This window comes from Medicago sativa, chromosome 8 (assembly GCF_051527215.1).
Source record: "Medicago sativa cultivar Bolivia chromosome 8, Bolivia_mono, whole genome shotgun sequence".
NCBI lineage: Eukaryota > Viridiplantae > Streptophyta > Magnoliopsida > Fabales > Fabaceae > Medicago > Medicago sativa.
This window is the reverse complement of record NC_140756.1, coordinates 58698713-58722233: the sequence shown is the minus strand read 5'-3', so window position 1 is coordinate 58722233 and position 23521 is coordinate 58698713. Positions and strand designations below refer to the sequence as shown.

Below are 23521 nucleotides of genomic sequence, written 5' to 3'. Positions count from 1 at the left end.
ACATATTAATCCAGGAACGAACCCCAAACCTTGCAGTTGTCGTATTGGTTTTAAGTAATATTTTCCAATCCAAGAGCGAAACCCAAGCCTTGCCGTTGCAGTATAGGTTTTAAGTAGTATTTTCCACTACATGACCAAAAGAACCAAATTAAAAAAAACAATTTGCTTTTTTTTTCTTAGTTAAGTACACATTAATCCAAATGCAAACCCCAAACCAAATACAAATACACATTAAAAAACACACATTAATCCAAGTGCAAACCCCAAATCTCAAAGTTGTGGTGTAGGATTTAAGTAGTATTTTCAATACAAAATTTATTTAATTTGGTTAAGTTAAACATATTATTTTATCAATATTTGAGATTCATTAGTACAACCAAATATTGACACAAAAGAACTTGTTAGAACCAAATTAATAAATATTTCACAAGACTTTTAACTTATAATATTGATATCGTTAAGTTGAACACACTAATTTGAATTTGAGATCTCGTTGTGAGTATAACCTTCTCTGTAACCGAAAGAACCAAATTTAAAAGGGTTTGTCTAACATGTGCAATATTGCACATGTTAAGGTAACCAAGAGTAGTAACTTTTTTTTTATTGAAAATCAACAATTTTTATTCAAAAGTTACATATTTATTATAAAAAACACAAGTTTCAAGTCAAAGTTACTACTTTAAACTTCTTAACATGTGCAAATTTGCACATGATAGAAAAACCCAATTTAAAAATATCATTTCTTAAAACTTAATTCATCTTTATACATATATTTTTTTGTAAAATAATCTAATAGTTAGAATTCATCCATTAAGATTATAAGCAACGAATCAGAGCCATCAAAATAAATAACCGACAACATGAGTTCCAACCTGGTTAATGCATACTATAACATCTTTGTCTATACTCGCAAGCTGTGAAGCCCAGATACGAGATACGATACGGATACGATACTGCACCGATACGTCTGGGATACGTTAATAAAAAATTATATAATTAAATGTACAATATAATTATAACTATTTTTTTAATATGCAAATATATTAACAAACACAAGAAACCAGGCTCGTAGCACATTAACATAAATATAAATAATATTGACGATTAAGAGAGTGGTCATTAGTCAATTACATACGCAATATATACCAAAAAGAGCACCATCAGTGCTATACATCAATGCTACACTATATCCAAAATGAACATTGTTAGTGTTATACTATATCGATCCAAAAAAAAGCACTATATCCAAAAAACAACACATCAGTGCTAAGAGTTAACAGTAACATGTAACTAACTTTTACATCTCCCCTCCTCCATTCCCATCATCAAGATACAAATCAGCTTCCAAATCTGGTTCATCCAAAGACAACTCTGCTAACTCAATTCCAACATCATCAAGCGGTTCATGCGCATCTCTACTAATGTCCCACATTCTTGATTGTCCTTTTTTATATCCATCTTCTTTCCTTGACAAGAAAATGGCCGAGTAGTTCGACAATGGCCAAAGTGGACGGCGACCACTTTGGAAGAAAAAGTTGAAACCCTAATTTTTTAGAAAGGGGAAGATGCAATTGATTGTGTGGTGTGGTGTGGGTCGTACTGGTACCAAAGAAAGATAAATGAAATGTATATATATTATAGTAATATAATGTTTTTATTCTTATTTTTTTAAAAAAAAAAACAGAAATCAAAATCATATAAAAAAACGCAAGCATCTGTGCGTATCGGGACGTATCGGAAAGTATCGGATAATTATTTTTTTAAAAATTAAAATTTAATATTTGGATACTCTCCGGATACGTATCGGCAAGTATCGGGCAGATATCGGTGTAGGATACGCAGGGGATACGGTATGTCATCCATTTTGAAGTATCGGGGCTTCACAGCTCGCAAGCTATGAAGTACAGACATTCCTCGGATTAGGTGTTTCCCGGTGTCGGACATGTATCGTGTCCGATACCGACATACATAATTACAATAAATTATGTGATTTTCTCAAATTATGAACGGTGTCGATGTGTCTGTATCCGTGTTGTATCCGGTGTCCGTGTCGAGGCTCACAAGGATAAAACACTAAATTCACAAAATTATTTGTGGTAAGCAAATTTAGAGATTTAGGTGTGTGAAGCAATGAAGTGAGAATGATGAGGAATTGGATGAGCATGGCGACGAGCGCATTAGCAAACTCCTCCTCCACAACATTTCTTCTTCACAAAACCATTATCCCCTTTTCTCTCACTAAAACCTCGCCGTTTCTTATTTCTTTTACCACTCCCTCTCGTCGCTTCCTTTCTGCTTCATCTCTTCCTTCTATCTCCACTGACCACACCTTCAACTTCTCTCATTCTGGTAACTCTTCAATCCATCTTTTTTAATATAATTATTTATGTTTGTTCATGTTTTTTGATTTATTTATTTTGTTTCATTCAGGAGATGGAAATAGTGTTGCAGTTTCGAGTCGAGGTTCAAAAGTGCTTCTTAAAGGGATGACTTACTCTGAACTTGAAGTATGTTTTCTTTTTCATTATCTCTGTAACACCAACACTTCTGATGAAAGGTGTGTCCGATGTCCCACATGTGTGGATATCGGACACGACATGTGATTAATTTTTTAATTTAGGTAGGCATGATTCGATTGACTTATTTTAGCTTATCTATTTGCATAGGTTCTATGAGATTGTTTGGAAGAACTTATGAAAACAGCTTATGACATTGTTTATAGGTTGTTTTCAGCTCATTTTCATAAGTTCACTAAGATAGCTTATGATAACAGCTTATAGCTTATACAAAAATAATTTAACTTTATTGGTCTTTTGATATAGATATAACTTATACATAAGCTCTTATCATGATAGTCACTTGTGCTATAAGATTTAAATAAGTTGTTTATCCAAACAGGGTCTAAGTCTCTTTTGTGTAGATGTAGAAAAATAGATGGTGTATTTGATGTGTTCAATTTGCATATGGATTTTGTATGGATGTTCCTAAAATACTTTTTTATGTATAGATTATGTGTTCAACTCTGACTTTTTCATCTCTAAAGACAAATTAATAGTATTAGTAAGGGATATTTGAGGAAAAACTTATTAATGTATTTTTTTTTTTTTTTTGAGAGAAAACTTATTAATGTATTTAGTAATTTGAATGATGTTATATTTAGGGATGAAGATATTACTATCAATAACAAAAATTGTGCTAACTTTAATATTATGTATTGTGTATTAAGCAGCTCGGTCCATTGACATGTGGTCTGGGGGTTGATACCTAATTCACGTTTATAGAAATTCATCATCTAGTGATGCTGTCCTTAAATGTACTCAAGATTCTTGAATGAGTTAGTAAAAAAAAATGTTGTGTTAGAAAGATGTCATAAACATACTGTATAGTTTTACATGTCAGTGTGATTGTTATAAATTAGTCATTTCCTGTAGAAGTCTTAAGGATTTGAACACATTTAATTTTATATTTAGGAGTTTAAGTCTCTGTTTTTTGTTTCTTACTTTGGTTTCATGTTGAATATGTCATGAACAGAATAAAATATAAAACTGTGTATATTGATTTCCACTTTTTGACTCCTATTTTTGTGGTCAATGGATACAGAAATGGGTTCAATCACATGGATACAGGCCAGGGCAGGCCATGATGTTATGGAAACGTATGTATGGAAACAACATTTGGGCGCATCATACTGACGAGTTGGAAGGTGATTTCTTCTCCTTCATGTATTTGAGTGTGTCAAAAGCTATTGCTTTTTTAATATCAGTATCTAGTACTCTTTAATCAACTAGTAATGCTAATGCACCAGTTCTTCAGATCCTTCTCTTGAGTATAATGAACAGTTAATTATGAATTTTAAACTTTGGAATTTGAATTGACTAATAACTCATGTAATTTTATTTGTTATTTATTTCTGTCTCCTGATTTAGGTTTGAACAAAGATTTCAAGCAGATGTTGAGTGAACATGCAGATTTCAAGGCACTTGCTGTGAAAGAAATTCATGCAGCGTCCGATGGAACTAGGAAGGTTGAAATTATCCTTCTCTAATTTGTTTCTAATTCTTATTATACACTTTGCATCTGCATCTATTAGTTCATCTAGTGGTACATGCAACCTTGGAGGTTACTTCATGACATTTATATTTCGGTTTTTAGCTTCAAGATTACTTGCATTTCTTGCTTATATTTTTTTAATTTCGTTTCTAGAGAGTCTTTTTGTTGACTGTTTAAACTCACAGAATATTGCAGATTTTATTCACACTGGATGATGGGCTGGTCATAGAAACAGTTGTCATACCTTGTGATACAGGCAGGACTACTGTGTGTGTTTCCAGTCAAGTTGGATGTGCCATGAATTGCCAATTTTGCTATACAGGAAGGCAAGCCTTTTTTCTGTCTATAATGATCGATTCAGTGGCTACACCGTCTTTACTTTTATTGCATGTTTTTCATTCAATGTAATTTTGCAGAATGGGTCTCAAGAGACATCTTACTGCCGCAGAAATAGTTGAGCAGGCTGTTTTTGCAAGACGGTTGTTCACAAGTGAAATTGGTTCCATCACCAATGTTGTATTTATGGTAGGTCAACAATTGCACTCAGAATTCTAAAGCTTACTGTATATCAAGTTCTACTTTATTCCTAGCAAATAAGATACCACTTCTGTTTATAAGGATGAAAATAGGCCAGACAGCCTGATGTTGCGCACATTAGGCTTAGGCTTGGAAAAACTTATTTAATTGATAAACTAGGTTAAGAATTCTTCAAAAGCACATTTCGCTGAGAAGGCTAGACTCTGGTCATTCAAAAATTCTTTTAGGTGTGATAGACCGATTAATTTAGTTTATATAATCAATAAAATAATATTTTTTTCATCCAGAGTTGAGTGGACCCTGTAAGTTTAAATAACTTATACAAGGCTGACATGAAAGCTATGATAAGCCTAGCCTAGAACTTATAACTTGTAGCTATACGTTTAAAAAATGTCTTAGTTGGGGCTAGGATGCCTTTTTAGCTATACGTTTCAATAAACCCTTGAGTGTACACAACATACTATTCTAGACTTCGAGGTATAAGTTCAATTACGTTGATGCTTACTAAATTGTCGTGTGTGCTAGAGATAAAGATGATGATAAAATTGAACTACATGTGTGGTGTCTTCTTATTGAATGTTGATTAGAACATGTAGAAGAGGATTTTCATAACTTTATTGTATATTATAGATGTGTATATATTTTATTTTAATCACAAACATTTATTATCTAAAAAATAGATATAATCAACACTTTTCTCCTTTACATTGCATTGGAGGAAAATTCCTTCTTATTGATCGCAAGCTAATAGTTGCTATACATTTATTATAGGGCATGGGGGAACCTCTTCATAACATTGATAATGTCATTAAAGCTGCAGATATTATGGTGCATGATCAAGGGCTTCATTTCAGCCCCCGCAAGGTCACTGTTTCAACCAGTGGGCTTGTTCCGCAGCTCAGACGTTTCCTTCATGAATCCAACTGTACATTAGCTGTTAGCTTGAATGCAACTACTGATGAGGTAAAAATTATTTCTTTATTGCTATTTGTTGGTAGAGATCCATAGAAGTAGTCGCGAAAAGCCAAGAGCAATAATAGACAGAGGATTGATCACACTAACATCTATTATGTCAGGTAAGAAACTGGATCATGCCTATAAATCGAAAGTATAAACTGGACTTGCTTCTTGAGACACTTCGTGAGGAGCTTTCCTTCAAACACAAATATAAGGTTCTATTTGAGTATGTGATGCTTGAAGGAATTAATGACAGGTTAGGAAAACTTCCTTCACTTTATTGCTTGAGTTGGAATTTGCATAAATGATTTTACTGTTTTTTCCCAGTGTCTTTTGTCATGTTTCCAAAGATAAGATTATGTTTCAGTTGAGGACTGCAAACTTTTCCATGCAAAATTTACAAAAAGGAATTTGTGAGCTGGGCCATATATACATAATACCTATAATAACCTTTATCTTGTGCACAAATGACTTTGTAGAGTAGCAATGTATCATTTATGTGCATAAATTGCCCCAACAGTTATTGGAGTTTGAGTTGGAATAATGCAAGAATTTGAGTAGGGGGTGTTTGCAGAGTTTATTAAGAGCTTATTTGAGGTATTGAACTTATCTCATGACAAACAATTGTGTAAGTGTTTAAAATTGGGTTTTTGTCGTCAAAATTGGAATGGTGTAGGAACAAAAAGGTGCAAGAGTTGTTTGCACAAACTACTTAATGAAGAGGATTAACACTTGATAGGAGGATTAAATTTGTACTTTATACCTAAGAATTCAAGATTAGAAGGAATGGAAGTGTTGAAAAAGATGGGTGATGGTAATATATAGTTGGACTAGGTAATATACCAATTGAGATATGGAGTCCCAGATAGTGGAGTGTAAAGGCCGACTCCAAAAATGCTACAGTGAGGTAGCAGATAGAGCGATGACTGCTATTGTGAAACTTTTAGAGTTTATATGCTCCCTCCGATCTCAAATATACGCTAGTAAGCTGCAAACAAGTTATGTTTTTTGGTCTTAAATATAAGTAAATAACTACTTCTATCATATTTAATGTTATTATTCTCTAATTACCCTTCAACTGATTTAGGTTTAATTTTGTAATAACCCTTTTACTCTCATGGAACAAGTTCCCATAAGGGGAATTTACTGTTCTTAATGGGTGTGAAAGTAGTTACTTTTTCTTATATATGAGACCGGAGGGAGCAATTTATATTACATAGATAAAAAACTCAACTAGATCTGGGACTTACTAGTGAGAGGATGAAACATGTTTTCACCACAAAAAGTCAACCGGTGGATTTGTTCATGGCTAGATGGACACTGCCAAAAGATCCAAATCCAACCATTTCACCCTTCATCCATTCACTCCCTTTTATTATTCAACACATTTTCTTCTCCTTTTCCTTCCCTTTCACTGCTAATTAGCATGAGTGAGACAGTGAGAGAGTATAAGTCCCAACGCTGTTATGATTTATTTTAGTTTCAGAATACCTAAAATACCTCAATAAAAGAGGCCTTATGTTTAAATTTTGAGGGTTTTTTTATTTTTATTTTCAATCTCATAATGAGGTATTGCACCGTAACACCAGCAACAACCACTAGTTTGGCCTCTATCTCATCAGCTATGACCACTGCATTGAACTGCTCTCGTACTGCATGTCCTCTAGCAGCCAGGGGTTGCTCCGCTACACTGCTATAGCTAGCATGCTATTGACAAGAATGGGGAAAGGTATAATATGGCTCGCAGTTATTCGGCGAGATTACAAAATCTAAGAGCATGACAAATGAGTGGATGAGTACATAAATCCCCATCAATAAGAACAAAGATGTCACGTAAAACTACACATATTATATGGGCCTATGGGGCTTAAATTCACAAATCATACTGTGTAAGCGCAGTTGAGCAGAGATTAAGACAAAAGACTTGCATCATAAATTTTAGTTTTATGCCGAGAGCAACCATGATAAATGAAAAACAGGTAGTTTGAAAAAGACATACAATTGGGTTCTGAAAGAGGTTTTATCGTAGGCTCCGGAGAGAGAAAAAATTGCTTAATTTGAGCAAGCAAATATATGAACAAGGGGGTCACGACTAGTGTGTGGACACGGTGAGGATGTAGAAGATTTTCCTAATAGCCCTTTTATTTTATATTGGTATTTGGAGAATCGAAAGGAGAAATAAAGAAGTTAGAGATAGGGGGGAAGCCATGAAAGCATATGACTTTCTTTTGAGTGAAGTGTAGTGTGTATATATAATATAAGTTTAGAGGTTAAAATTTGAAAACATACCAGTTTCAGAGCTCTCCAGAGGCCAAAATACGCAGTGGTTTTTTATCTACAAAACCAGTCCCCGCCTAGTGAAAAAGGCTTTCCTTATTGTAGTTCATACCATAATGCTTGCAATTCTTTCTATGCTCTATCTATGATACATTCCATGTCATAAGACTTGGATGCTGGCGTTGATGTATGCACTCTTATTTTGTGTAAAAATAAGTTTTTTCGTCTATATGCAGCAATGAAGATGCAAAGAGGCTAATCGAGCTTGTAAAGGGCATCCCTTGCAAGATCAATCTAATCTCATTCAATCCACATAGTGGATCCTTCTTCAGACCAACGAAAGAGGAAAGGATGATTGAATTCCGAAATATGCTAGCTGAGGCAGGATGTGTAGTCCTTTTAAGACCGAGTAGAGGCGATGATCAGATGGCTGCATGTGGTCAGTTAGGCAAGCCCGGCACCCTTCAAGCTCCAATGCTACGTGTACCACAGCAATTCCAAATGGTGGTTGGAAGTTCAACGTGTTCTTTATAAGGTTTCAGCTACAAATCGTTCTATCAGTTTAATGAATTCCATAATACACATATGACTTCATTTTGAATCTGGGATGGAATGAAGTGTCCGTGGTGGACAGAATACTGAGAATACACGAGCTGAGAGATATACAACGTTTCCCATATTTGCACCTCTCAGCTTTATAATTAGTTGATTAATTTTATAAACGTGGAGGGTTCATATTCCTGAAGTTGGTGGGTTTTTGCATGAAATAACCAGAAAGGGGCGTTATGTTTAATTATTATTTGTATTGGTTAGTTAATTTTATATTTGATTAAATATTGGGAAAAGTCATGTGGATTCTTTTAATTTATAAGTTCCAAAGTTTTTGTCAAAAATTGTTCCTAATGTGTTTATTTACTAAGTCTAAGCAAGTTTTCATCAGGCTGATAAATTATTGCATAGATTTCCGTATGCTTTCACAAGCTTTGTAAAAATGTTATTTTTTGCTATATCTTTTTAGTAATTTACAAATTCCTCTTCTCTGGTTGTTGAGAAAAAAAATTACGTCTTATAAAAACTTTAAATATCATCACCTCAAAAAAAAAAAAAAAAAAATGGATGCCGTTGTGTATAAGCTAAGAATTTAATAATTAAATGAACATGCCTTTCTACTGTGATTTGCAAAATTTCTAATGTGGCTTTTCATTTGAAAGTTTCTTCAGTGATTTGCACAACATATTTTAACTATTTGATCCACTTCATCCGCAACTGATGATGAGAAGCGCTTGATGATTAATCTAGCCGATCAAGTTTTTATCAAGATTCAGCTACTAGATTCGCGAGGCGCGGTAATGAGAACAATAGTGAGTGACAAATAAAGTAACCACCAAGGAGGTTTGGATCTCTTGAAACAAAGAACAAGCTCTCCTCTATAGAGGGAACAAAGGAACTCAGTGAGTGTGACGATGTAGGTAGAGGTGAAGCTGTGAATCATGGGACCAAAATGAGTCTTTTACAATGCATGCAGATCCATTGAATCATGAAGAAGCTATGTTGCTACATTGAATCTCATGTATATCTGCCATCATGATGTTGCAAGAAAAAAGTGGAAGACAGTCGTTAGTGAACTCACTTTCCCATACCCGAATAACGCCTTGCTATATCACAGGCAGAGGAGCTGACATAGGTAGAGAAGTTGCTAACGTAGAGTGACGCTGAATATGTGGACAAACATTGATGATATTTAAAATTTTTGATTTTTTTTTTTTTTGGTTACAATATTTAAAATTTTGATGATATTAAAAAAAGTATTGATGATAGGAATTGATGATAAAAATTAGTTCGACAGTGTAAACATTTACAAAATAAATGACTATTTTGAAAGAAGAAATACATAAATCATGACGCTGAATAATACAAAGAAATACATAAATCACTTCCCTCTTTTCATCAAAACTTTTTTATTCTTGTGTAGTTGCGATGGTGTGCGTTTAACTCATCCTACATGAAACATACAAACCTGACATCATTGTGCACGTTAAAAAAAATGGGCAATATTTCGGGTGCCACGAAACGACGTATACTTCCACATATAAACTCTAAATGCCATGTTGAAATTAAGACAACTTAAATTGAAATCATAAAAGATCAGTTATTATAAGTACATAAATTCTCGCAGATTCACATTTAATTCTATTATCTCTAGTCGTCAGTTCTGTGTACTGTTTCCTATACATTTAGAAGGAACTCCTAACTCACAAGAAATGGTTTGAAACTGGACAGGTTTGACCGATATTTGGTCATAACAAAATGCCATCCCCCCTTTCTTGTATGGACCTGTTTTATCAAACCATAGGAAACTTCCTACCCAAAACTACCGGTTATTCAGCCAGTGTCTGTACATGGTAAAAAGCACCAACATCAACTATATGGACTATCGACAAGTTGTTCATTCAATAATGTCAGAATTGCAACTCGTGATGCCATCTTCGATCGAAGAGTCCTTGGCAGTCTCAACACATTCATTTGCAACACCAGCAGATGACGGCGAAGATTCTGTCTTGGCAATCTCAACACATTCGATTGCAGCGCCAGCAGATGACGGAGAAGATTCTGTCTTGGCAGTCTCAACGCATTCAGTTGCAGCGCCAGCAGATGACAGAGACGATTCTGTCTTGGCAGTCTCAACGCATTCAGTTGCAGCGCCAGAAGATGAGGGAGAAGATTCTGTGATGCCATCACGCTTGATTGAATTACGTAGTTCTGCTACAAGCAACTTGTGGATTTTCACTCTCAAACTGGATGCCTCTTCAGGTTTGAACCATCGCTTGCCAAACTGTAAATCGACAAGTTTCAATCAATGAAAACTGATTATTTGGAATGAAATTGTCCTACAAAAGCAACATGTATTACCCTCTGATTATTTGTTAAATCTTTCTTTTTCAGTCTTTCAGGTGCCTCTCCTATGAAACGCTCAATGAAATACAGTACAAAAAGACCACAGTCATACTCATTCTTCTGTTGGGGAACCTGGAGCAACAGCATAAAAAATGTGACATTTTATAGTAGTGGAAGCCCCACAATTTTGAAATTTAAGAAGAAATAAAAATCATTATGCTCCCTAAAACAACTACCTAAATTTCCTGCTTCCTTTCGTAGCAAATTTGTTGATAGGTAACACTGGTTAGTTAGTCAATTAGGATTAGTTAGTCGGTGGTTTAAAGAGATAGTTGGGGGAAACAAAATATGTGGTCTATAAATAAAAAGGAGGGATTAGAGAGGGGATTATCTTCTCATTTGAAATAGTTGTGGCCTTCGGCCATTTAAGAGGTTGGCAGAAGCTGGAATATCTGCTCATTGTTTTGTATCCAAGGGAATTATTCCCATATCTTCACTAATAAGATACCAGTTTCTACCAGTTGTAGGGAGTAAAATAAAATGCCAGATCATTAAAAGCTAGCAAGAAAAAAAAAATTAGTGTTGTTGAGATGAAAATGCTAGAATCAAAATATAAGAAACTACAGAAAATCTGAAATAAAATTCCATGGACATCAAGTTTATGATAAAAGTCTAGGGTTGAAAGAGCTTTTCCTTGAAGCTGTCAAAACGCTTTATGGCTGTACACCTAACAAGTTCAAAAGATGGATTTCAATCCATCAAATGTAATTCACTCGGGGAAAGTCTTCAAAATTCCAACACAAACAGCTACTATTTCATTATGGACAGAAACAACCCGTTGAAGAGTAGGCATCTATTGCATAAGGTCATTCATTTTTAACAGGTGGTGAAATAGGATACATCATCTACAGACAACTAACGTGGGTATATCAATCTATCAGCAGTACATGATTCTAGATTTACAGCGCAGAAACTTACGGCTATGACTTGAGTTTCAATTCTACGTGAAAGACTCTTCCATATTCTGTCTGCCATCGGAACATCTGAAGACGCGCATTCTCGACTCAAATAGTTCTTTTCTTCAATCAAATATCTACAGATCATTATTTGAAATCATTAAGATATTTCAATCAAAGATGCCTACAAACAGTCATCAGAACATACCAAGCTAAATGAACAGAAAAAAAATTTTAGGAATTAGACTAGGGCCAGCTCAAAGTCATCCAGTTAAAACAAATACCAAAATAGTACGAAATGGGTTTTTAGAGGATACAAATCATATGCTTACCTGGCTTAACAAGTTTGATTTAAAAATTATCACACTTGAGATGTGTTAGAATATATTAAAGATATGATTTTAGAGTATCTTAGTTTATCTCCTGAGATAAGTTTCTATTGGTTTCGATATTATTTGGTTATTACTTCCTCTGTTCCTCTTTATTCCCAAGAATAACTTTCCCAGGAGATAAGAATGGGAATCTTAATCCCAATTACTTTTTAAAAAATATGTTTGGTTAATTTTTATCACATTCCTTGGATAATTTGTAAAAATGGGGCATATGGGTAGTTACTGGGTCATCACTTGAATTTTATTCCCACCCATTCCCTTGGGAATAAAAGTGTGGGAAAGTGGAAGTAATTTTATTCCTTGGAATGATGTATACCTGGGAATTAATTGTCTAACATTTAACAACCATAGGAATCCATCTTTGTAACATTCATATTCCTAGAAATAATTTTTACAACCATGAAACAAACATCCCCTAATACCCTTAATAAATTACTATCTCATTTCATCTATTTTTCACTCTACAATAAATACTTAAGGGCATTATTGACAAAACAATAATAAATGTTGTTTTGAACTTTGAGAATGACAAGTAAACAGGAACAATTTTTTTCCTGTTAAAGAGTCTCACATCGGATAAAAGATGGATATGAGATGGTCAAAACAATTTTTTAGATAGAAGAGGGGGTGTTAGAATATATTATTAAATATCTAGATATTATGTAGGAGTATCTTAATTTGTCACCTACGATCATTTTCGAATCTTAAGAGTATCTTAGATTATCTTGTAGGATTGATTTCAAATTAATGCTTAGTTATTATTGGTTTCAGATGTTTCTAGTTATATAGGATTAGGGGGCCGTTTAAAGAAAAAGGTTGTAACAAACAGATCCTAGGAACCTTTTATCCCCCTACAAATTGGGTTAGTGTTTAATCGGTTTTACCAACTCAGTATCAAATTATTATCTATCATATTCAATATTAAAAGTTCTTATTGTTTTTCTCCTCCTTTATCTTCAACAAGATGTACCGGTGAAGTGGTTAGCTCACCGGCATCCAACTCTGTTCTTACAATTAAGCAATGGAGTCTAGATTATGGGATCAAGTTTCAAAGGATAAGTCACTAAATTATCAAGTTCAGTGCTTTAAACTTTATATATCATAAAAATAGTAGTTCTCAAGCAGAACCTTGCAATATCCTTTCAAAATGCAACATAATAAAAATGTTTTTTTTAAACGTAATATAATAAAATGTTGATAATTGTAACAGCCAATTGCTTTCAAGAATTATTTCAAAAATAAAAAATAAAAAATTGCTTTCAAAAATAATTTTCTAAATAATCAGTATCTAGATTATGGGATCAAGTTTCAAAGGATAAGTCACTAAATTATCAAGTTCAGTGCTTTAAACTTTATATATCATAAAAATAGTAGTTCTCAAGCAGAACCTTGCAATATCCTTTCAAAATGCAACATAATAAAAATGTTTTTTTAAACGTAATATAATAAAATGTTGATAATTGTAACAGACAATTGCTTTCAAGAATTATTTCAAAAATAAAAAATTGCTTTCAAAAATAATTTTCTAAATAATCGGTAGATGGAGTAACAAGCAATTCTCTAGTCTTTCCTCAAAAAAAATAAAAAAAAAAATCAATTCTCTAGTCTTACCTTTTAATATTATCAAAAACTGATCGACTCGAGTGAAGACCCAAAGAATCCAAATGAAGTATGATCGGTCCTGATTCATCATCTTTGTCCGGGATACAAATAATGATCAAACTCCAATGAAGACTAAACACATAAAACATCACAAGCAATAAATCCATATATGAGTAGAGGTTCTGGGCATTTAAATATAAAACAATGAACCTTCTGTCATATGCAAATATTGGGCAGGAACTGCATAGTAGAATAAAGCCACACACAAATAAGTATAAACATTTAACCACCCATATGCTTAATTCATTCTTCTAACCAGCTTTTCTGTACTAAATACTCTTGAAAGAATAATACTATAAAGTAGAAGAAGAGATCAACAACAACAAAGCCCTATCTCACTAAGTGGGGCTGTCCCATGGATCAAAAAACGCCATAATGTTCTATCAAAAACCATATTTCTATCCAACTCATTAATCTTTATATCTTTCTTAATAGTTTCTCGTATAGTTTTACTAGGTCTTTCTCTACCACTAGTGATTTGACTACGCTGCATCTGATCCATTCTCCTTACAGTAGAAGAGATGAAATTAAAAAAAAAAATAAAAAATTTAAAAAAGGGCAGCCCGGTGCACTAGAACTCCCGCATACTACAAAAGAAGAAATACTTCAAAAAAATGTAAAAAGATAAACAATAGAGCATGCCAAATGGTAGGCATGCTCCATGAAAATGCACAATAAGGATAGTGTTTTATTAGTGGATTTGCATGAGTATCATGCTCACTTATAATCAAATGTTGCTCATTATTGAACTTAATAGAACAAATATTTTTAATCTGATTTCATTCTAAGTAAAGGGGAGCTGTGGCACTAGGGTAGTTCAAATGGTTTAGAAAACCATATCAAACTGTGAACTGAACCGCATTGAACCATACTTAAACAGTGAACCATTTAATAAAGTTTTGAACCAAACTGCTTTTTAAAAACAATTTATTAGCTGAAACCTCAAGAGCCAAATTTAAAACCTCATCAGTTTTATTTTGAAATCAAAACATAATACACAAAACCCAATCATAAATAGGAAACCTAAAATCCTAAAATTGGAACTCTAATCCATTTCTTTACCATCAAAGTTCCTTTGCGGTTTCAAAATTAATTCAATTTATCTAATAATTTGAGATAAATTTGTATTCGAAGGAAAAAAATTCTCAAAAAGGACTAGTAAATTTTCAATATTTTTTAATTGCTAAAAATATTAAGATAATCTTATTTTTAAATGGAAAATTTAAGAAAATACACTCCTTGAGAAACATGAAATACTGTAAACAGGAAGAATTGGTTAAAGTTGCATGTAGAAGAAAGGATAGAAGTTTGTCAAAAATATAAGAAATGGCATAGAATAGAAAAGAAAGATGAACAGGGACGATAATGATTACAAACACTTTACAGTGATAGATGATTGCATTTAATGCAGGAAAATAGAAAGAATTACAGTTAAAAGCTAATTTCATGCTCTCAAACCTTGGCCCAATGTCTCATTCTCCATAGCAATTTCTACCAAAAAAACTAAATACACTACAAGCCAGAAAATTATAGTAAAACTGGGTCCGAACTGAATTCAAACTGACTTTGAAAAATAACTGGTTTTTACTAAAATGATTTTTGAGAACTAAACGGGACCATAAATTTGGTCCAATTTGGTCTGTAAGCCATACACACCCCTTCTTGGCAGAACAAGCAAAGTTGTTGCTATGTGTAACCAGAAGATGACATGTTCAAGTCATAAAATCAGTTATTTGCAAATGCTTGGCAAATGCAAGGTGAGCTCTCCCACACCAGGTTGCCAATTTTAATTTCATTAAAAGTCGATACATAATATAAATAGGTGAAATTATAGCTTAAGTATTAAAACATGAATAAATGTTTCTTCAAGTGATGCCCTTAATAACGGAATTTAAAATAAAGCACAAAAATAACTTCCCAACGTTTACAAGAATTAAAATCTACAAAAGTTTCAGTGCTATGAAGAAAACTTACTCCTGGTGTATTGGAATCAAAACATATGCCTTCTCAAAAAGATTTACACCCTTCCACCACCTTCTGAACTTTGAAAAAATTGTCTCTTTGTTGCTTTCCTAGATGTTGCAAAGGGAAATGAATTAGAGCTTATGTCAAATGAAGTACAAAGAAAAGGAAATGTGAGGAAGGCACGAAAATCAACTCCAACAACAGAAGCGTCATTACACTAAATCAAGAACCTGTCTGCTAGACAAGATAAAAGAGCTGCGGGAGCTCTTGCTACTGAAGGCTTCAAAGGTTTAATATAGAATGAAATATAAATCAAAATAGGGATTAACTTTGTATTAGGTTTATTAATTAGGCCTTCATGAAGGTATTTGCTTCTGCTTTTCTGTTTAGTTAGTTTAGATATTTTTGTTAGTTTGTATTGCTGCTTTCATCCTTATATAAATAAGAGGATGGGATCAGTTTAGGACAGCTTTCGAATAATTGATTAGAAAACTGGAAATTCTAGTGTGAGGGGAGATAGTGCTCCCTCGTGTATAGAAATTTTGTAAAAAAAAGTTGACTCAGAATGAAAGTCGATTCCAGCAGACTAAACATTCTTGATAAAGGTCTAATTTGAAAGGAAAAAAAAAAAAAAAGAAGATAAATGACCGGTTTAAAACTTTAAATTAAATTAAAGGGCCCCTCTTGTATAAAAATTTGTAACGGAAGTTAACCAAGAATGAAAGTTGATTCAGCGGAGTAAACATTTTTATAGATAAAGGACTAATTTGACAAAAATAAAAAAGAAGATAAACGACCTGTTTAAAAGTTAGTTAAATTGAAGGACCCTGGGTGTAGATTTGTCTACTCTAAATCATCACTCATATTACTTTTCTCTCCAGTTTCCCTCTTATCTTTTTAACTACTTTCATTGATACCACATCATCAAATTTCTAATTACTAAATCTATTCTCATAGTATACTTTATCCCACATTCTCTTTTTAAGATCCGTTATGCACTGTTTACAACCTAAAAGGTTGCAATGCAGAAAGGGCAGTTTTCCTAAATACCTACACATTGCACAAAAGAGCAACAAACGAAAAATTCCAAAAGAATTTCCAAAAATGATCATATGTATGTACAAATATTACTTTCTGGTGCCAAAGGAAAACTTCTTGGGTCAACCTTAATCTCAAAGTATACCTCCAAATTACGAAACAAAATACACATTCAGTAACACAAAAAAGGCAGAAAAACTTCTCAACCAGTAGTAAGTCAGTCCTCAGTAAATGGCTTGCAACGTTTGGAATGGAAAAATCAACAATGCATTATATCATAATGAATAATGAATAAGAGTATGATTCCTCAGAAAACAATCTCCATCATGCACATGATTACAGCTATGAACTTGCAGGAGGATGATTAAGTACCTTGCAGGAGACAGCTTCTTTAAGTTTCTTGTAGAAATATGTGTTGAAAAAATGGCAGTCAGATGTTGTCAGAGATACTTGCTGCTGCAAATATCTAGCCATTACAAAATGCCATAAGTAGAGAGCTCAAAAAAACAAACAGGCAAAATATGTCCAAGTGCTACAACGGTTCTGCAGAATGATTCAGTTTTTAGCATCACCGGTCCAAAAGGGACTAAAATTTTGATAACATAAATAGTTTGAAGACAATAACAGTAAATTGAAGTGAATGAGCTCGGTTAATGGTTAAATATTGAAGCTAAATTCAGAAAAGGATCAAGATGTTAGGTAGCCTTCAGGAGCAAGGCATTCCATGTCAAATAGACTTACCGTATGTAAAAGTTCATGATAGTTGATGTTAAGTAGCCTTCAGGAGCAAGGCATTCCATGTCATTGTAACAAATTTCAACACACTCGGGATCATCTCTGAGCCATCATAAAGGAAAGTTATAAGGTCAAGCAACACAGACTAGACATAGAAAATTATGGTTGAAGGACAATGTTCTAATATTACCGTGATGGAAAATAAACCTTAGCTTCTTTCAAACTGAAAAGAAACAGACAATCAAAAACACTGAATTTAAATGGCCTATTCTAAATCATAAATAGATATACAAATTAAATCAAATCAAAATTCCCTTACTATTCAGGAACTTTATTTTCTGTTTTATCCAGAATATGAGGATCTCCGCTGTCATCTTCGTCGTCTTCAATGTCGTCTTCATCGTCGTCATCCACATCAAGAACAATGGGTTGAACTTGACCCTGTTTAGAACACGTCATATATAACATATCACTTGTAAGCCATTAAGGAAGCTAGAAATATGTGTCAAATCATAATACCATCAACAAATTACTAATCAACCTGAGAGTTAAATTACTAACAACTACAACTACCAAAGTTTATTAGCTATGCAAACACACCTTCCTGGACCTTGAGCCATCTGATTGACTTGTCTGAAATGCACCCTTACTAAAAAGAAAACAAGAATATAACAATATCAATAATGGAATCAATAATCTGACATTATCCTTCCTACTTGGTTAGAACTAAAACTAAATATGTCACCATATTCAGAATATGAAGAGAACAATGATTTACTTTGCAAATGATGATGTAGCAACGATCTTGAACAGGAATGGGAACAGAATTGTAATAAATAATACGGTAATACTTCACTTCTTATCGAGAAAATCGTAGATGGACTGATCCTGGGATAAATAGCCATCCATGACCATTTTGTCAAAAAAAAAAAAAAAATATTTTCCTTTCTTTTCTTTTTTTGCCCGAGTAGCGTTAAAGTTTAATATGCACTCATCTCTTTTATATTGAAAATATTTAGATGAAAAGAAAACTCAATAGCAATTAAAAAAATGCAGACTGATTCCATTAGCTGAGACAGCAAAAATACATATTCATAAATCTTACTCTAATTATCCAATATACCGTGCCAACTCTTAAAAACACTTCGAATTGTCTAAGAGAATTCCTATAAGCCTCTATGATTAAAATAAGCATATCTACTAAATTGTAGGGATGATAGATATGGATATTATCTATATATTAACTATGATTGCCAAGAGCAGCTAGAAAACTTTAGTCCTCAAGAGTTACCTCAATGGTTAAGCATTGGGTTCTCCAGGTCCTAAGTTCAAAATTTACTGTAAGTGGTGGGACTGAAACACATGGTTTACAGACAATAACCATAAACCCCATCCCCAGATATAAAAAGCTACACAACCTTATGAACTAAGGAATACCCTAGCATGGGGTAAATCTAACATGTAAATAAGCAGTCAAAATTGCAATAACAATGATGGGTGACTAAAGGAGTTTTATGAAGGAAAAAAAAAAGATATGTGCCAAGTGAATTAGCGATGGAGAAGGGACCAAATGAGGTAAATATTTCAATGACAAAATCACAGAATAATGTTATTCAAAACGAGTAGAATGAAAAACCATAACTTGTGTCAAAATCATACAATGGCAAACACCCATCAATTTTATGAAAAGCAATATGAGAGGTAAAAGTAGTTAGTAATGGCAAATTGAATAAATAAGGTTCATACCCAATAACTAAATGAAGCTAAAGAAATGAACAAAAAACCATAAGAAAAGCATTTTCTCTTACTCTTTCGAAATCTGTCTTTGTAGATTCCTTGCAATGTTCTGTAAGGATAAGGTGGAATTGGATCGGAACCTTTTATCATCATTAAAAGTATCACGTTTGGAAAGTTTGTTAGGGCATTGATAAGGCAATTTTCTTGTAGATGATCGATGTCTCTTTCTTCTTTTAGGTTCTCTGTTGAGTCGTACTGTCTGGTTGTTGCAATGCTTGAAATGTGGCATCTCATTGCTAAATGCATCAACATCTGTACAATTAGTCTGCTTCATAAATTAAAGTCAGATACATTATATCAGGCAAGACAGAAAGTAAAAGCACAGTATATTATAAATGATGCAAAGGACTTTACATTATTGTCTCTTTTATTCATAATATTAGATGCTAAAGAGGCTTCCGACTGTGGACGAAATGGCAAATTCTCCTGTCTCGAGTAATTAGATACACCTACAAAAGCATTAAGCTTCTTATTATACAACAAAAAATAGTTAAATTATAAAGAGCAGCCTACTTCACAGATATATCACACCAAAAATGAGGTTTCTATAAATGGATTTTATCTCATGAACTGGCCTGGATTAACCTTTTCCATAAACACTTGCGGGAAAATATAATTTAAAATTATCTTTGCAATGACTGAATTTTCAAAATAGTAGATTCTCGAATTCACACATGTGAAAGAGATTTTGATAGATTTCTATGAGAAATCACAAAGGGTTATTGGGAATATGCTTATTTGGACTTATTTCATGGCATTGACATTTGTATACATGTTTATAAAAGCTTATAAATCATTTATTGATATACTTGTTTTGTTTACTATTTAACTTCCAAAAGAGCTTATAAAAACAGCTTATGAGGAACTTAACCCTATCCCCACTTCAATTCCCATCAATCCCAAATTTTAATTTTAGAATAAAAACAAATTTTGAGAATGCATATAGCTTATTGATCTTAAGACTCTGGGAGGTTAGGAGTGGAGGGAGGACTTTGGGTGAAAGGAAGAAGGAAAGGGAAGGAAGGATAGTATCCCAACTTGAATGAGGGGGTCATTTTTCTTCATAATACAAAATCCTCCCAATATGGGGGAGCTCAAAAAACGTATTGGGAAAGGATTTTAGAGGGCCTAGAAAAATTCATCAAACCATTTTCATCATTTTATAATACTCTCAGAATTAAAAATATATTAATCACAAGCATTTCCTTCTCATTCTCAACAAAACACTTTCTCTTTTAAGGTGAGAGAAATTATCTTGCAGTAATAAAATAATATGAAAATATTTTTCTCATTACTTTCTACATATCTCTCTTTCCATCTCCTCCCCTCGTGCTGAAGCTGTGATTTCCTCCTGTCCAAACGCCCAAGGCTTTATTGGGATTTGGAGGGAAAGGGAGGCGAGAGTTTTGGAGGGAGGGGGGGGGGGGGGGGGGGGGGGGGCAGGGCTATCCCTCACATTTTTTGTGAGTATATTTCAGAAGGGAGATGGATGAAAATACTTGCGAGTAATTTCTTTTTCAATTATTATAAAGAGAAATAATGGATTTGAAAATTTATTCAAAACTATCCAAAGCCCTCTCCGATGCATTTTTTTAGTTCCCCATTGTTGGAGGGTTTTAATACAATGGAGGAAATGAAATCTCATACAAAGTGTGGGGGACTACTCACACTTCCCTTTAAATTTTCCTTTATCCCAAAAGCCTTCCCCTCCCTTTCCCTCAAAACTCCCAAACCAAGCTAAGTGTTTGTCACATAAACTCTTATTTGATATACACTCGAGATCTATTTGGTTTTATGGGAAAAGAAAAAGAGGACTTGAATATAAAGGGATGAGGAAAGGGAAGGGAGACTAGTCTGCCACCTTACGTTGATGCTTATTTTTCTTCTTTGGACCAAAACTATCTAATATGAATGAGCTTAAAAATTGTACTGAATGAGAACTTTGAAAGATTTTGGAGGGTTTTGAATAAATTTTCAAACCGTTCTCTCATCTCTTTGTAATACTCTCAAACCAGAGAAAACATTACTCATAAGTATTTTTCTTCCATCCTCTACAAAAACAATCCTCCAAATAAGGTGTAATATTTCCCTACCTTTCCCTTTCTCTTGTCCCCTTCAAAGCCCTTCCCATTCTCTTCCATCGGACCTCTCAAACAAAAAACTTCATGGTTATTTAAACTGTTTATTCAAGCCAATGTTGTCGACGAGGAAATAAAGCACAAAGGCCAAAAATCTGCCATATAAACATACTATTGCGGCCTATGGTACCGCGGTGGCAGGCACTCCTTCACAAATTCTCTTTGACGGTTGTCCAATAATCCCACAGCCATTTTGCCAAGGCGGCACCATGACCACCATATAGTAACACTGATTTAAATGTTAACAATCCATCAAGTGTGGCATTCAAGTTTCAACCCATCAATCTATTTGCTCTCCACTCAATCCTATAATTACCAAGTATAATAACAAACAAAATTGCAATACTCTAAAGTCAAGCAATTATAGAAAGCGCTAAACAAACCAGACCCTCACCAACAGCACTTGAGCTTGTAGCCTGTCTTGGCTTCTGGTCCACATCAATAACTTTCTGTTCTACAAAGGAATAAACAAACAAACAGGACATAAGTATTCAAACAATGTCATCCAAAATCATAGAAAAACCAATAGAATTTAATTTAGAGTAAACCCCCAAATTAGTCTCTAACTTTGTAGGGTGCTCTCAAATAGGTTTGTGACATTATCAAGATATCAAAAAAGTCTCTGACTCTGTCAAACTATCAAGTTGGTCCCTGTATTTAACTATTTATGAGCCTGTTTGGATTGACTTATTTGAGTTTATCCACTGGCATAAGTTTAGTGAGATTGCCTGGGAAAAATTCTGAAAACAGCTTATGACATTTTTCGTAAGCTATTTTCAGCTTATTTTCATAAGCTCTCCAAGATAGCTTATGAAAACAGCTTATAGCATATACACAAACAATATAACTTCATTTACTATAAAAATAGCTTATGTAAGCTGATACATGAGCGATTATCATGGTAAGCATTTGTGATATAAGCGTCAGATAAGTTGTTTATCCAAACAGACCCTCGGTCTTATATTTTATCCATTTACGGTCATTTTAGTTCCTATTTTAACTACCTGATATCAATTTAGTCCTCCCAGACTCTCAAAAAAACTAAAATGAGTAAAAATTAACATAATCAACGACTTTTTTAGAAATATTTATAATTTTGGGGACTTATTTAAGCTCGTCCTACAAAGTCAGAGACGAATTTGGTACTTTACTCAATTTAATTATGTAAACAACAATTGAAACAAGTAATCAAGATTATTACAAGATAAACAAAATTTCTTAAATCAATACCTAAAATCTAAATAAAGCGCAAAAAAAAAATTAAAATCAAAAATGTAGAATTAGCATAGGAAGGAGCAGAACCTGAACCTGAGGACGAGGGTTAACTTTCCGGCGATGAACCTCATCTTCATAGCTCTTGATGAGAGCGCGAAGTTTTGCACCTTTATCCGGCAAATTCTTAGCGGAATTTTCAAGAAGTTTCTTCTTTCTCAGAATGTGATCAACGAGCTCGTAATCTTTGAGGCGGTCCAGGCCGCCGACGAACGGAGCCGGCTCCTGATCGGGAACCACCGTAACAGACGGTTTGACGACGAGTTCCGCCGCCGGCGTATTGTCGACAAGCGCGTCCAAGTTGAGAGGAAGCGGACCTTTCTGTTTTTGCTCCATCGGAGTGTGTGAAAAACGGTTACGATTGTCTCGAAGTCTGTGCGAGAGTGAAGTGCGAGAGTGAGAAATGGAAGACGGAGATTGAGGCAGTGCTAATTGATGAAATTTGTGTTCTGCACTGCTTCAAGAGCCATCTTCTGCTGCGTCGTCTTCGTCGTCTCTAAGGTTTCATCTATGAATTTACAGTAGACAATTATTGTATGAAATTGGAATTGGAATTAGGGATGTCAATGGTTATTCAGGTGGAATTTGTTTAAGAAATGACCTATTTTTTGCATGAATAAGTTTGGGCTATTCCAAATCTTTAAGGCCCATACTTGTTTTAGGTTTGGAAAACTATTCATTCGCTTTCATTTTTTCTCGCAACCACTTCAAAAGAAACTAAAATATTTTTAAGGATAATTAATTGTCGTTTGACCTTAAATGGAAGTTAATTATCATTCCATCAACAACAGTTAATTGTCATTGGGGCTAGTTGCACTTGAAGTCAAACTTCACAGTTTGGCATAATCCT

General features: G+C 33.8%; 2 protein-coding genes across 5 annotated transcripts; one reads left to right on the top strand and one right to left on the bottom strand.

Annotated features, from left to right (window-relative positions):
• Positions 1–2098: 2098 nt before the first annotated feature.
• Positions 2099–8714, top strand: LOC146899973 (Radical SAM superfamily protein). The gene is made up of 9 exons (XM_085738067.1): positions 2099–2349; positions 2431–2507; positions 3601–3703; positions 3927–4024; positions 4246–4376; positions 4467–4575; positions 5359–5550; positions 5664–5800; positions 8058–8714. Exons 1-9 carry the CDS (start codon positions 2142–2144, stop codon positions 8353–8355), a joined length of 1353 nt encoding a protein of 450 aa, XP_085594193.1. The 5' UTR covers positions 2099–2141; the 3' UTR covers positions 8356–8714.
• A 1215-nt stretch (positions 8715–9929) lies between these two features.
• On the bottom strand, positions 9930–23227 carry LOC146899972 (ubiquitin-like-specific protease 1C). Of its 4 annotated transcripts, none has more exons than XM_085738063.1 (14): positions 22702–23227; positions 21794–21848; positions 19616–19710; positions 19273–19526; positions 18065–18113; positions 17784–17905; positions 17655–17687; positions 17471–17566; positions 17102–17195; positions 15701–15798; positions 13676–13798; positions 11695–11809; positions 10732–10848; positions 9930–10654 (listed from the first exon to the last, which is right to left on the bottom strand). In XM_085738063.1, the coding sequence occupies exons 1-14, from the start codon at positions 23005–23007 to the stop codon at positions 10268–10270; spliced, it is 1944 nt and encodes a 647-aa protein (XP_085594189.1). In that variant the 5' UTR covers positions 23008–23227; the 3' UTR covers positions 9930–10267. The 4 variants fall into 4 exon arrangements, with proteins under 4 accessions (XP_085594189.1, XP_085594190.1, XP_085594191.1 ...); XM_085738064.1 differs by having other exon boundaries at positions 22708–23227; XM_085738065.1 differs by lacking the exon at positions 10732–10848.
• Between the last annotated feature and the right edge of the window lie 294 nt (positions 23228–23521).